Consider the following 16,290-nt stretch of genomic DNA (forward strand, 5'->3'; position numbering starts at 1 on the left):
AGATCCTGGGGTTCAGGACCAACGTGATGAAGGTACCATATTCAGGGGCCTAAAGTAGAAGACAGGCACCAGAGGTTTTTAAAGCCCCATGATGCCTAATTCCTATTGATTTTATTTTAGCTGTAAGGATCTGTGTCTTCATGTCTTGCCTGAGGTCATTAAAGGATGCTGTGGAAGAGCTGGGAAGTGAAATGAGATTTCCTGTCTTAGTCCAAATACCTTAATCAAGAAGCTATGTTTTATATCACAGTTTATGACAAGAAAGCTAAGAAACCTTATTAAGTAATCTAAGTCTGATCTGGACTGTACAAAGAAATCAAGTACAGCATTATATCATCCTTTTGAAGATACACATATATATTATGCTATCTTGATCAAGAGTTTGCTAAGTTATACCTTGGATATTTTCCTTTGAGGACTTTCATAATACTTTTAATGTGGTAGTTTTCCATAAAATGATGTCCTCCCTATCTGTTAGTTGTCAAAATAGATCTTCTTTTTCTTTCTCCTCTGCTGGTTTTTATGGTTGAAAGATGAAAGCTGGGCAAAATAAGATATTTAAACTGCATTTTGTCTCTAGTAGTTAGCATTATTCTGTAATTACTACACCCTTTCCACAATTTTTCAAGGGGATTAACTTTGTAACAGCTCTTATTAAGGACTTGCTGAAAGAAACTTCTATAAAGCATTTGTACTGCATTTGATCAAGGGTTTCAGATGGGAAATGGATGGATAAAGGTCCCAGGGGTGGATATTACAGCATTTAGCTCACAGGTAACTGATTCAAATCAACCTGGGTTGCTGATGAGCCACCCTTTGTTAGCTGAGTGCTGACTGGGGAAGTGAATTGATGTGCAAAGAGCTCCCACATAACTTCATCAGGGCCAGGTTGGAAGGTGCTTTGAGCAACCAGGTCCAGTGGAAGGTGGATCTGCCCATGGCAGGGGGTTGGGACTCGATGATCTTTAAGGTCCTTTCCACCCAAGCCATTCTGTGATCTCTAAAGTCATCCTCAGCCACACTTTCCAGACCGAGTTCCAATTCTGTGTGTTGTTAATTTTTCTTAAATTGCCATGATTCATCCTGGTCCTAAAGTGTGTCCACTGAAGATGTCCCAGTTATCAAATGGGGTTAGGAAAAGGTGCAGAAGGGCAAGAAATTGAAAATTTCTTAGAGGAACATATGCCCTGTACCCCATTACCCCATTACCCTTTCCAAGCTGGGAAGAAGCATTGGTGTGCATCTGTGGGTGAGCTGAAGTACAGATTGCTCTGGGGTCCACTTTGGCTTTTGAGGAGTTTGTCTCTTCACATGGTAATAACGTGCTCCACTACATTCATTTTAGTGAAGACTAAGATGTGCAATGGAACTGAGGGATAATGGGGTTTGTACTCTTCTCGATTTTTTATGTCATTTAGTAAGTGCTGATCTTGCATTAAGATGTCACTGTCAGACTGGAGAGCATTAGAGAAGAAAGGAGTTGCTAAATTTTCAGCAGGTCGAAGTATTCTCGGATCCCCAGGCGCGTTCAGTAAAAATCTGTTGGAATAAAGGATGGCTAAAAAATGTTTTTAATCTAAGCTTTTTAAAATTTCTCTTTTGAGAGCCACTGTAATAAATCGAAATTATTGATTTAGCCCGTAGCAGTCCTAAGATTCACTCATTTAAGAGTCGAAACTGCTCTATTACTTAGAGCAATAACCCAGCACTGCGAAATCTCCCGTCAGAGACCCCTGGTCTGCACATGCAGACGGGCACTCGGCAAAGATTTCTGTTTGTTTATGGATCTTGCATCAGCTGAGGTATTTTCTCAGTAATTATCCTCTCCCCCTGCACCCTGTGAAAGCCTTTGCAGTGCTGGGCCCCTGGTTCTCTAGTTCTGGGCTCAGCTGAGCCCTGGCCTTGTGTGGCCAGTACAAACCATTTCAACACTGACAGGTTTAACATTGGTCCACCTCTTACTAGACCTCTGCAGAGAAACAAAATCTGGTTTGCTTCTGTTACCCACATCTATCCATGAGCTGACCTGGGTTGTGTATACATGATACCCTGTTTTAAATCCCCTGCCTTGAAGTTAAGTACAGCTTTTGATACAACCAGTGCTGGGTTAAATATCGGGGCACTGAAGGTTTGAGTGATCAATAAATGATTGCAAATACTTAATATCATACTCAAAACTATTCCAAAATCAAAAGTCCTGGTCAGATTAACACTTAGCTGATACCACAAGTGTGTGTCCTGTCCACAGAACTGTCAGGAGCTGGTGAGTTACGTGGCAGTTTCTCCCAATGTCACTTCTGTTTTGCCTTTTATGCATTTTTTACTGCCTTTCCATTAGGAGAATATTTTTTTTCCACCTTCTTTTTCTAACACTGTGCTCCTCAGAAGCACTGCCACGGCTCTGCAGCACGTTCTCCCGGGGCAGCACTTTCCTGCTGGCCTGTGCCAGTAGTGAATCAGTAACCCCATCACCGACCTGCTGGCTCAGCTGCTGTGACCAATGAGTAGCACCTCATCAGTGCCCATCTGCTCCAGCCAGAGTAGCTGTGGGTTCAGTGCTCCTCACTGGTGAATGTGTGCCCAGCCCCAGAGCCCCCGTGGCTGCTGAGCAGGTCAAAGGGAGTCCTTACTCCCCTGCACAAGCACGTGGTCCAATCTGATGAAAGATTAGCGTATTTATAAATTAAGATAAATCCAAGGAGTGAACTGGCCCAGGGGAACTCTCAATCCAATCAAATTAGACTCATATATCCACCCTGGAGCAATTCCTTAGAAGCCCTGCCTTCAGGAAGCTTCATTTGTAATCACTACGTGCTGTGTACTTTAGAAAAGTTTTATAATTACTTGCTGTTCCGGCTGCTGAGCAGTTCTAAATGTTGGATATTAAGGAACTGCTGTTTCAGTCAGTGAACAAGCTCTGAACATTAAATGTGCTTCATGAGAAGTTTTTTTTCTCAGCCATTACACATCTCCGAAGGCATATTTTTTTTCAAGTGGATGCTTTCCCAGCTGTTGATCATCTCTCTGTTTCTTCTGTGTGAAGAGAGAAGGAGGAAACTGGTGAGAGTGTGACATTGTAGAAAGGCTGTGTCTCTGTGGAGGGAGGTGGGTGCTTCACTCACAGGTGGAGGTGTTGAAATAATTATGCAGGTCATCCTGGAAAAGTGCCAAGGAAACCTTTCTCTTCTACCATACTTTTTTTTTTTAATATTTTATATCGTGTGTTTTGCAGAAGAAATATTTTAGCAGTTTTACAGAATTCTGTACATGAATTTTGGTGACATTTTTTATATCTCTCCACCACCATCACTTCATACCTTGGGAAGAGGCAGCTTGTCTTTGTCAGGGTCAAGGAGATACTTGGCCAGAGCAGCTCGATGAGTGATACCAAGGGCTGGGTGAAAACTGGAGATCCAAATTCAGCAGGTGTCTTGAGGCTGTGTTGTCAAAGGTGATAACAGTGATTTCTTTCACAGAATAGCTCTTCAATTATCAAAAATATGCCTCATGTACAGAATGATGTTATGGTCCTGAAGACCTTGTAAGATTAGAATCAAGTGCTGCGGTTCCCAGTGAAGCCAGAATGATGGTGCAGTGGTTAACAAGAGATTTGGAAAAACACAGACCAGCTCCTCACCCTGTCCCAGTGTCCCAAATGACTTTGTGTGTGTCACACAGCCTCTCCTTCAATCCTAGGAGCAAAATGCAGGCAGCTGTGTCTGTAGTGAAAGGGAGAAGAGGTTTGGGAGTCAGTGGGCTGGCTGGAAATGAGCCCTTTCCCACCCGGAGCTCTCTGACCCTGCTGGCAGAGTTGGGAGGCTTTGGCTGTAAAGCTGCACGTTTCACGTCTGCTCAGAGGCTGTTTGGAGAAATGCATGCAAACTTCTCAATCTGGAAAACTTTCCTGAGGTACTTTAGCTCTTAGAGCAGCTTTGATGTGTGCAAGAGTTCGTTCTCTGTTGAGTGTAAGTGGAAGCACCGAGATAGTCAATCACGTGGGAAAACTTCTGCTCTGTCACTTACTAAGCATCAGAACTAGAAATGGTGAAAATTATATCATTTCAGGTGTCATTAATCTAAGGCATAATGGTGCCTTTAACAGCTAAATGAACACTGTAGTTCAGGTGATTCAGGTATTTTTGCATATAATCATGTTTTCAAATAAATTACAAAGTTCAATCCAGTATATATTCATTTTGAGATGTCCCAGAAGTGTGTAAACTACAGTTATTGCGATTGCCTTGTATTTACAAGCTGTAAGATTTATTTAGTAGGAACTCTTCAAATGGCAATAGGCTGGTCTTGAGTTATGAATTGCTAAACCCATCTATCTATCACATTTCCACCCAAAATCACTCTTTAAATGCATGGAGGAAGTGTGCCCCTATTGCAAAAGTGGTACAATGTGTCTCTCTTGACACAGCAAGAAAACAGCAAGGAAATAAATTTAAAGCATTAGGCAGTATTAAGACTTTTCAGAGTAAGCCATCCAAATGAAAACCCATAATCAAAATAATAATTATCAGGGGAGCACATTTTGCTTTCAAAGTAATCATGCGAAGTAAAGCAGAGAATATGTCTTAAGTAGCAAAAAAATGGTGATTTCTGTTCAGAGGTAAAAAGAAAGCCTAGCACTTGAGAATATAAGTGCTTCGTACATGATCAGTTCTTGATGGATTTTCTCAGAAATGGGCCTTCATGTATTGTACATAAAGAGGAGAGGGAAAATTGAAGCTGTTATGTGATGAATGCAGGCAAAGGTGTGATGGAGCTGGGATTGGGTTACTGAAGCCAGGAATGTGCCTGTCATTCTCCTCATTTTAAAATTATTACAGCGTAGGGTTAGATTGAAGTAATATTCTGTGAAATATTAAGACATTCTGCACTGTGGGAAGACATTTGGAAAGTTCCAGAAAAGTTAATGTATAATTTCTGATGAAAGTAATTTGTACTTTTTTTTTTTTTTTAATTAAAGCAGCAGATAGTCCAGCGAATTTCTTTCATATATTCTTATTATTTCTGGTATAGTTAAAGAAATTTAATGTGAGGGAAACATTTTCAGCATGTCTTTTCATATTTGTTATTCAAATAGTCTTATACCTTCTGAGTTCAGGGTATATTTTGGATATAGCTTTGTTCTTTCCGTTTGGTCTCAGCTGCCTGAGATTTTCATTTCCAGAGTTCACCTCTAAGATTAGACTAATCTTGCCATTTTACCATTTAATCTTGTTAATTTTTTTAATGGCTTCCATCAGCACATATGAAGTTCAGGAACACTGAGCTTCATTGCTGAGGATTTGTATGATTTTGGTGGTGGACAAATAAAACAAACCTTGGTTTTCTTTTTGACTGCACTAATTCTGGGCTCTTCAGTCTTCAGGAGCTGCACTGGACTTAACTTTGGTTGATCGGGATCAAATCCATCTTGTAGTAGGGTTGAATCTTACGTATAAAGTTATATAAAACTTGTAATGGAATAAGTATCTTTTGCTTTCATCAGATGCAATAACTTGGATTTTATGTCTCCATAGTGCTCACTGTAAGAGCAGCTGACCCTTTCAGCAGAATTCCAGCTTGCATGCTCTGAAGTGGTTGCAGACTGAAAAAGGCTTTGTGTTATATCTGACCATAAACAGCTTCATTTTCCAGGAACTAACACAATTCACTTCATTTGCCTTCTCCAGCAAAAGTAATAGCTCTTCCCTTTCCCTGTTTTCTTCTTTTCAGGAGCAACAGTTTGTTCCACGAGGTGGTGCAGCTGAACTTTGAGATCACCAGCTTCAGCAGCCTGTCAGGAACACAGCCCATCACCTGGCAGGTGGAATACCCTCGGAGGGGGACCACGGACATCACCCTGTCTGAAATCTTCATCTGCCAGAAGGACCTCGTTGGAATTGTTCCACTGGCAATGGTAAGAACCTGTTTCAGCTGTCGCTCTGTCCAGCCTGGGTGTGGTCTCAGAAAACGTGTGCTGGCCTCAGACAGACTCACCCAGGAGTGCTGCTCTCTGTCCTCCTCCCCAGTTATAGCTGGAGGGGACTGCCTGCTAAAATCACCCTCTCCTTCAATGGTCTGTGCACATCACACATTATGAACTTCCCATGGAAGGAAGGGATGCTGCCACTTTAAACATCTCTCTCAGATTTAAACCCTGGGTTTTTGGCGTGCACGGTTTCCTCCAGGATACCAGCTGGTAACACAAAGCCAAGTAGATTTTTCTTCCCATTTCTTATTTCCATTGCATGGCTCGAACTTGGAAGCTGTAGATCAACTTCAGAGGGCCTCAAGGACCTTCTGCTAAAGCCCCAAGTTTCTTGATCCTTAGTAGGCTGAGCCTGATACTAATTCTGCTGCCTTATTCCCTGATAGTGTAAGAACTTCTGGTTTCAAGTAAGAAACAGCAAATAATAAGAGCCTCAATAATACATTTAAGAAGGATGAAGTTCAGACTTCCATGCCTTGGGTTAAAATCTATTTTCTCTGCACAGTGTTTTAGCAAAACAAGATGTTTCCCAGGACTCTCCACCATCTCAGGTGTGCTGTTATTAGGCAGGCATTTTATTTTCTGTTGGATTCAGGTAGATGCTGAGAACTTATTCCATGCTCCCAGGTGAAGTAGGCATTGAGAATTTATTTTGGAAATCGTGCTGAATCTCAGGAAAGGGAGAAAGCTGCCAGGGACCTGGAACAGGACCAAGTGGCAATTAATAGAGGAACTGCATGTGCCACCATTAGTCAGTGTTTGAGCTCAGGGTTTGGAAGATGAGTTGGACATATCTGTCCTTCTTGTGAATTTAGCCTCTCCTGTGCATAATCTTGGTGGCATAATTCTGGCAATCTTTTCTTTGAACAGTGTTCAGCAGATAATTAGATGAGTATTATTTCCTGGAAGTCCTAGTCCTCAATATATTCTTCCACTTTGAAGAGTAAAACTGCTGCTCATATGAAATGAGGTCATGCCCAGCAATTTCCTGATCCACAGTCTGTTAAGTCAGCAGAAAGCCTGGACTGCATTTCAAATCTGAGAGGGAAATAATTGTCCTCATTACCTGTCAGGTTGAACAGGGAATACATGTTTGAGCATCTGCCCTCTGAGGACTTGAGAACGTGTGTAAAGAAGAATTTTGTGGTCAGGTTTTATTTTGGGGTGGATGCCTTCCAATACCAAACAATAGACATCACAATAGACTTCACATCTTCCTTTTCATTTCATGGAAGAATTCATCAGCTTCTTCTCTGCATTCCGTATCTCAGAGAATCAAGATTTTAATATCCCTGTCAGGGTGCAGTGCCTTTGCACTTGCATACAGGGTTCTTGTAGAGTTGTGTCTATTCTACATTAAAATTCATCTGCCTACAAGGGTTCCTTTAAGAACTGGAGGTCTGAATGAATGAATTTAGCCTTGTATAAATCATGTAAGGCAAGAGCCTTTATTCCCAACAGATTACCAACAGGCACTCTGGGTTGTGCAAAGGGTTCAAACAATGAAATCATTAAACCTTTCTCTTTGCAAAGCTTTCTTGTGTTTATCTCATTTCTGTACCTTGTGATAACACATAGCTGGAGCCAAAATATACTGTGTTAACAGAATCCAGTTGGATGGGATACCAAAGTAAAATTGGCTTTGCTAGCAGGATATTAGTAGATAAAGGGAATTTTCAGAGTTTTCTGTTAGCTAACACTGCATATCCAGCCAGGGTGCTTTCTTCATTTAGGCATTAATCTCCAGCTGAGCTGATTACCTGGCACTTCTCCTGCTCAGAAACAAGAGTCACACCAAAAAGAGAGAGGGTGATACTGTACATGCTGGGAAGTCAGACCAGAGTCTTTATCTTCACTACACACTGTAAAGCAGCAGCCCATTATTGTGTACAGAAATGAGATCTCACTGTTTATCAGCAAGTGGGTTTCGTAATCCTCTGGAGGGAAAGGAGATTTTGCTGATTGAAGCATGGGGTGTTCCTGCAGCAAAACTGCTGAAACAGGAAAAGCCAAATCTGCCATTCCAAATTTGTAAAGGTGGCCAGAAAACAAAGATGTTGTGGTGTGTTGGGGTGTAGCATCTGATTGAGTCTCTGCCTTTGGTCTGATGGGCATCCCAGTCAGTGTTTTGAGGGTGAAAGCAGCAAACTTTTGCTGGGTTTGACTGTAACATAAAGGTTCTCTCTGACTCACGGAGTAAAGCACGTCTCATGTGAGCCATTCCAAACTTATGAAGCAAGAAAGATCATGTCTCTTTTATTGCCCTATGCCTGATTACATTACAAAAAAGTAGTAAGATGAAAACCAAGCGGTCTTCAGAAGATTAGGGCAATTGTTGCTATGGTATTTTGGAGGAGATTAAAGAATTGACACTGTCAGCAAGAACTGAACCTGAAATTTTAAAAGAGCCTTATAGGACTTGGATCAGCGGAGCAAGTGGTGGGATAAAGCTGCTGAAAAATCAATGGAAATTCATCATATAGTCAAAAGAGAGGGTTTTAGTAGAATCCATGTTCCAGGGGCCCAACTACTGCACTAAATAGTGTGTACAAGTAAGAAACAGCAACACAGAGATGCTGCTACAATGCACACTACAGTGAAATAATAGGAGCAAGAGATATCAAAACTGCTGGGCTGAAAATAAGTGTAATAACTTTTCCCTGGGAAAAAAATGACTTGTAAATTTGAGGTAAGTTATTTTTTTCCCCCGAGCTCGGAAGTTAATCAATCTGAGTAATTTTGGAGGACGTGTCACCCTTCAAGGTATTTGGAGAGAAAAATGAGACAGAAAAGTTAGGAAAATGTAATTTTGACTGGTTTGTTGCTTCCTAACTCTCACATACCAGAATTTTAGTTAAGTACTGTGGGGAGTGATGCTTCAAAATACATCCTAGTCACAGACACATGTAGTACTCTCACTACCAAACTCTTGAGTGTGGCATTTGGGACAACCATCTACTCAGTGTCCTGCAGGCTGCAAGAGATTCTGTATGTCTCACTCAAAGTATGAGATTAAATTTATATGTTACATTTCCATCATTGAATAGCAATAGTTAACTGAGGCAAGATTTGTAAGGAGGTAATGTCATTTATTAGACCATTTGATGCAGATGGAGAAAGGTAGATGCACACAATGCCTCCTTCAGATCTCTTGACTCACTTAAATCACAGCAGCTGTGAGATACCACAGCTACAGAAACTGGGTGGTGTAAAATTCATCAAGTAGGAGAGCTAAATAAGAAAATAAAAGAATTTCTTAAGGCAAAGCAGAAAATATGTCCCACTGTCTGCTGACAGGAAAAATCTACTGTCTGAGTTGTGCCCTATTCTGGCTTTTTTTTTTAATTTCATCTTGCTTGTTGCAGGATCAATTAGGAAAGTGCTTTCATAGGAGCTTAATTAATTATCTGCTAAGCTGCTTTTGAAAACCTCCTCAATTAATCACAAGTAACCTCAGAATTTGCCAATTAAGGTGTACAGGGTTTTTTAACTTACTTTCCACAAATTTCCCTCAAATTTCTATCCCGTCATGAGCAAATGTAGCCAACTATGTTGATTTTTCCACTTGACTAGATTGAAATATCCCAAATTGGTCACATCTATAGTATGTGAACACAAAAATTCCAGTGAAGAGATCTGTATGTTTGTGTTCAACATGAGGACACATTTTGGGAAAGTCAGCGAGAGATTTCTTTTCATGTTTTAAATGGATAGTGCATGTTTTTAATACTATGAAATTTTGCTTTGGGATGGAACAAGGTAGAAAACCTGTGTGTAAGTGCACTGTTTGCTGCCAATAAGGCACATTAATATTAAAGGAAAACTCCTTCATGGGAGGAAGATGGGGAATCAATGGTTTAATATTTATGCAAGGCCATTTGGGGTCCCTGTATATGGAACTAAAGCAGTAGTCCTTCAGCAGCAGGATAAACTCTCTCTGAAGTTGATCCCTGTCTGTGACTTGCATAAAATACAGATATTTGAAATGTTGAAGTGGCAGGAGTTTACTCTGAGAGTTCTAGTCTAAATTTGAAGACATTTGTCACCGTGGGAAGCCGTGCAACTTGCTTATCCATGAGTATTTCCTCTTTAAAAAAAAAATAACACTAATACTGGTTTTCAGTGGGTCTTTCAGTTTTCATTCATCAGATTCTGTAATGCATTGATAATTCCTTACAAACAAACCAAAGTTGGAACAGCTCTCAGGTATCTCTGAAAGTTTCTTGCTGCTTTTTCACACCTCACGTGCTCAGGAGTTTGTCTCTTCTCCTCAGCTGTACCAGTGGGCCTCATAAAAGATATAATAATCTGCCTTTCTACTGATGTAAAAGCATCTTTTCCTTGTGAAACAGCATCCATGCTGTTTAATCCAAGTTCCAAGTGTTTGTGCAGAGTAACCTGGCAAACCCAGCATTAATGTGTAGCTGTTTATCAGGCAGGACAATTCCACACCTGCTTTTTGCTCGGTGGTAGTTGTTCATTAGGAAGTGCTTGGCTTGTGTGTTTCTTTGCATTCTGAACTCAGTGTGTTGACAGTCCTGCTGCAGAAGCAGGAGAATGGACCTGCTGCAGAGCTGTGACTCAGCCAAAAGCACTTTTGACACTTTTATGTGTGTTTGTTAACTTGCTTACCTTGAAAACAGAGATGATCAAAAACTTAGCTCCCGAAGCAGTGTTGTTTTATGCACACATTTATGTATGCCATTCCCTAAGGTAAAGGGTTTTTTAAGGTATTTCATTGTAATGAAGTCCCTGTAATACCATTTTAAAATATGGACCTGAATAAATAGAGTTTTCATCCCTGCACAGTCCATGAGTTCACACCATAAAGCTCTGTCTGGTTCAAGGTCACACAAGTGCAGAATCCTCACTCCTGTTCATCTTTCAGTCTTGAAGGAAGCGGGGCCAACAGGCACTGAGGAGCTTTCCAGAAGATAAAATCCATTTCCTGATTTGCTTATCACAAACAAACAAATGGATAATCTACGTATCAGACTTTTCAGCTGACAGGTATTGCCTCAGATAATTCAGTTATGGATCACATAAAATGAACCCCGTGAGCTGAAGGAAATTTATTTTATGGAAGACTATCCTATTACTGTTAGTAATAGTAACTGGGCCAATTTAAATGAACTGTGAAGCCCTAAATAGTACCATGAAGTCAGGAGTTTTTAGAGCCCAGTTACCACACTGAGTGCCCTGTGTGAAACACCAGAGTTACAATCTCCTGATGTTAAGGGAGAAGCAGTGACTGAGATCACTTCTGTGCCTACAATTTCCATCATGGCAGGTTGCAGTTGTTTAAACCAGGATAGCATTCCTTCCAGACTTATGGTGGATATAATTTCACTAAAGATTGTGCCATTGCTCTCTGTTTATAGCAGAAGAACTCAGGAGCCTGCATACCTGCTTATTAATTGCCCGTGTCACGTAGTGCACTAGGCTGTGACTAGCAATGCTTATTGATTAATCTTATCTGTGAAGAATTGGCTCTTTTGTTGTCTGCCCATCAGGAAACAAAAGCAAAAAAACGGATGAACTGTTGTTCATTGATCTTAAATTGGTCAGAAGATGCAGGCAATGGAGAGAATTCAAAATGACTCATTTCAACAGCGCCTTTTTAAGTCCCAGTCTTCATTTCTACAGCCCCTGCACTTTTGCCTCTAGCTTCTGTTTTGCTTTTCTTTACTACAGTCACATTCAGTCCTACCTTTTGCAGGAAATGAGAGTGGATCAATAAGGCTATCTCAGCTGGCTGGAATTAATATTTCCATTGGATCAAGCTGTATGTCATTTTCTATGCAGCACAAGAGTATGAATAATTTCCTCTTCCAGCAGCCCTCATATCTGACAATGTTCTTGAATGGATTACTTTGAGATTTTAAAATGCTGAGGAGAGGTGGGGCCAGCTAGTTTCTAGATTTTTAAAGATCTCTGAGAGATATTAATATAAGACTTAATAATAACAGGAGCCTCTGTGCTGGTTCTCAGCATTGCAAGTTGGCTGGAGTCAAGTCCACATTCTGCTGCAGATAATTGTGGTGTCAGTTCATGGCACTGTGTTGTGTCACGTGTGGATTCTGGAGATCATTTTGTTCTTGTGATGGATTGGGCAGGATTTGGGGGCTGCTCTAAGTGTTGGTTCAGGTTTATGATGCTGCTCCATCAGAAGAAGACGTCTTAAATAACAGTTTATATTTGAAATGACAGCTGGTTAAAATTCTGGTTGTTTAACATAACCACAAAGGCAGTTTCACAGCTACCACACATGTGTGAGCAGAGACCACGCAGAGCCAGCAGAAAGTGAGCTCTGGTCCCACATGATGTGCCTGAGGAGGACATTCCAGGGCTGGCTATTTTGATGCTCAGGGCTGTATTCACCCTGTGTGCCCTCCCTGCTGCCTTCACAGCCAGATCAGATGGAGGAGGGCAGAGAGGCACTTCTCAGAAGGAGCAGGAGACCAATTTCAGGGGCTGATATTCTGCAAAAGTTTGCAGCTGACACAGGACTGGAATTTAAAAGGAAAGAAGTTCCTAATTTATGAGACTGTAGTGTGTGTTAAGCAATTCAGGCTTTGACCAGAGCTCACCCATGGCCAACACAGGGAGGCAGATGCTGTGCCTGACTGAACCTCCTGCAGCACAGCACTTCTGCTGCCAAGGATTTGAGAGGAATGTAAAGGGAGATGGAAGAACATTGCAGGGCTTTGTTCAGGAGCTGCTGCCAGAGCTGGAAAGGGAGTTGTACTCAGCAGTCTCCACTGCTAGATTGTGCCTTGTCCTGTGGAAGTTAATGTCCTAGTGCTCATCTAAACTCGAGCTTTCTCATTACGTTTAGCTAACGAACACTTGTCTTGACTTAACTCATAAATACATGTCCAGGCACTGTCCAAACTAATTCCAAACAGCAAACATTTGTGGTTTACCCTAGAGAGTAAAGGTGTCCACCTCCTCCTGCTGTCACTTAAGGGAGATGACATCTGAACAGTGTCTGCCAGAGCAGACCAGGTGTGTTGGCAGCCAGAGCCAGCTCGAGCATTAGTTGGGATAGCCATGACCTTTACTGAAAAACAGGAGCAATTTCTCTTAATTGGCAGCTTCTAACGATGATTTTGATCTGTGAAGAGAATTTTAAAATTTCTGGGGAATGCTTCACTCTTCACAATCAGGTGAAGTATTTACTTAGCAGAATTCTGAATTGTTTGGGCTGGACTCTGATTAATGAGGTCCTGAGGTGTTACAGCTTGGACAGTGAAACTATCGAGACAACAAGAAAATGCTTTACTCTAATGGAAGATAATGAGGGAGCATGGGGGGGAAAATCACCAGGTATTTTATAAGCTTCAGTGTTTTAATGAGCTACCCCCAAACATTAAATCCCAGCAACTTTTCACCTTTGGATTGCTCTCAGATGCATGTTTGCCTTACCCTGCTTTCAGTTTACAGTTCATTATCCAGCCAGACACTCATCACTGAGGATGTTTGTCATGGAATTCATTAGGAATCTGTACTTCAAACTCAATAGTTCTGCTTGAGGGAGATAAAAGACCAAAACCCAGGACAGGGTTCAGCACAGTCCTGGGGAGAAAGCTGGCATTGTGCTTCTGGCTCTTTCCTTCTGCAGCAGCTGCTAAAAGACATGGAGAGCAGCAGTGGGGATGGGATTTGATCTGTTCATAATCCCAGAATGAAAAGGGTACCAAAACTGCACCAAAGCTTGGACTACCAGCAAAACTAACCTTTCTAAGTTAGAGGGGCTGTATGCAAAGGTCTTCCTGCAGTGCCCAAGCTCTCCATGTTGTTGCACATGTGCTGAAATGAATGAACAGACCAAAACTTGTCCCCTGTGGCTGTGGCCCCAACCACAGTTAAACTGCAGGGCCCAGCAAAGTAAATCAGCACAGACAGTGAACAGTCAGGATTGGCTTTCCCTCAGAAACAAATCATGCCTGATATTTAAAGCACCAGCACCATGGCATGACCGTCAGTGAACCAACACACTGGGGAGAGAGGGAATTTCAGCAAGCAAATGGAAAAAAAAAAGTACCACTGACATTAATTTTAATAAGGTCCAAATCATCTGATTTGTTCTCTGTATTTTTTTTTTCTCTAGCAAGGCTGATTGTCTTTCTGCAAGATTTGTTACCTCACAGAACAATAATATAAGTCTGTAATGATGTAACTTATGGCTGCAATTTGCTTTTGGAAATCCTCTATTAGTAAAAAATAGCAACAGCACAGTTTTATTAATTACAGTGGGTGAATATTGAATGCTGACTGTCAGTACCAGGATTAGTGACTGTGTTGTGCTCTGCTCTCCAAGGCCCTGTAGGACCAGAGCTCTGCATGTTTTGGAGTCTGTGAAATGAGTATTTTGCTTAAGCTAAATAAGTGTAAAAAAATAATTCAAGTTCACTGGGAAGTTTGAGAAAATGATGGAGGGAAACATTAGCCTGTAAATTCAGTATTGAAAAACACACCAGTGTGTTACTGCACCACATAATGTGCTCACATCTAGGCTGGTTCTGCAGCATAGCACATTTATTTATACCTTTTACTCCCAAAGTACTTCTTGCAGTTCAAACCTTAAGGTTCATTACTGAGTCTAAGTCTCAGTGTGCCATTCCAGGGAGATCCACTTTATCTTTTTTTCCCTTTAATGTGGACATTTTTTACCTTGGCATAACACTTTTATTTTCATTTGCATAAACCAGACTTTACCAGGACGTGGATGGGGAGAGACAATGGTGAACAAAATCACCTTGTGTGATTTAAAGGTGAATTCTCTTCCTTTTGTGTTCTGAAACGGTGCACAACTGGCTGAAATCCAGAAGGCTTGCTATAACCTCTTTGTGATCTTGAGTTCTCATTTTGGAGAGCTAACAGAAGGTAGAAGGCCTCCTGCTGCATATATTATGTCAGCAGCAGAAACCAAAGAGATCAGTCTTGGACCCGGACGTACTCTTGAATCATTTTGTACAGGGTGCTACGTGCCTGTGTGCCAATAGCAAGAGAAGTTTTTATAGGGCTTTGCTGCTTGGATTGAGCCAGCAGAGAAGACTCTGTTTTAGATTCTGGATCTGGGACAAAATGTCAATTGGAAGCGTTGAAAAGCAGTGACTAAAGAGCAGAGCTGCCAGCTGGCACCAGGTATCCTGCGGCATATGTTTTAAGGATGCTTGGAATCTTCAGGAGTGAGATTGGTGTGGTAATAAATAAGTCATTTGAGACTCAGTAATTCCTCCTCACTGCTCTTACCTCATTCACATTATGGACTACTCATTAAGCACTGGGAGACTCTGATATGCAAAAATAGGAATGGTCTGGTGGACCGGGAGCCGCAGGTCTGGAGTTAGTTTCTGCCTCTTTTTTTGGATCTTTGGCTGAGGCCCACAGCAGGTTTAAAACAGTCACAGTGGTTCATATTTCCTGCGTTACAATGCAAGTATTTGGCTTACAGGGTCATTCTCTATGAAGGAAAATTCCCTGCTTAAACGTGGATGCCAGCCTCAATACTGACAGTGCCGTTCTAGTCCTGAAGAGTAAAAATATAAGTGAGGCAAGGTTTGTGGCTCGAGGTGATGTCTTTTATTAGGCCATCCAAGAGTTGGAAAAAACAGCCAAGCTTTCAAGTGCACAAATCTTTTTTCAAGTCTCTTTCAGCGTTGTAAGTTGCTGTGAGATGCTCAGATAAAGTTAATGGTCACTGGGCTTGCTCCAGGTTATGGTAACAACTAAAATACTGCTTTAAACAAATGGATTTGATCCCTTTGTCTGTCATATCCGTGACTTATACAATGATCATAGCAACCTATTTTAAGGATGGTTCTCTAGCCATGAGCTTTCAGCCAGCAGGATCTTGACAAGCAACCCCTGAAGGTAAAACATGTTTTTGCTTGAGGAAGGAGGAAATAATTGAATCTGTGATTATACATACTGTATATATTTAATTTGCCTTCTTCTAGATATATGCCAGGTTTAGTTTCTATATAAGGGCTACCAGTCTATCAGACATGTGTCTGATCAATAATTTAATTTTCCTGTGTCACTCTCTCATCTTTTTAGCTGCACTAAGTTTCTGATGTCTGTACAGTATCTGCTCTCATTAGTGCAAATAATCTTGTTCCTGCCCTCTTTGTGCTTATGTGGACCTGCTATGAAGTCAGTGAAATCAATAAACTATTTGAAAAGGAAAAATCCTATAGGTACAAGGATAAGAATTAATAATGCCTATTTTCTGCATTTTTATTACTACTTTTTCATAGCAGTGTCGTAAGAATTTGTTGTGTCTTTGTTTCAGGTTTTGC

The 16,290-nt window shown here is 41.2% G+C and overlaps 1 protein-coding gene across 1 annotated transcript in view; it reads left to right on the forward strand.

The window, feature by feature from the left end:
* The window catches only part of TMEM132C (transmembrane protein 132C), a 202,185-nt gene that overhangs the window by 143,928 nt on the left and 41,967 nt on the right, over positions 1 to 16,290 (forward strand). Inside the window, exon 4 of the mRNA XM_064675196.1 lies at positions 5,728 to 5,911. Coding sequence (XP_064531266.1) covers positions 5,728 to 5,911 — 184 coding nt within the window. The remainder of the gene's footprint in view (positions 1 to 5,727; positions 5,912 to 16,290) is intronic.

The sequence above is a fragment of the Pseudopipra pipra genome, chromosome 18 (genome assembly GCF_036250125.1).
Source record: "Pseudopipra pipra isolate bDixPip1 chromosome 18, bDixPip1.hap1, whole genome shotgun sequence".
In the NCBI taxonomy this organism is placed as follows: Eukaryota; Metazoa; Chordata; class Aves; order Passeriformes; family Pipridae; genus Pseudopipra; species Pseudopipra pipra.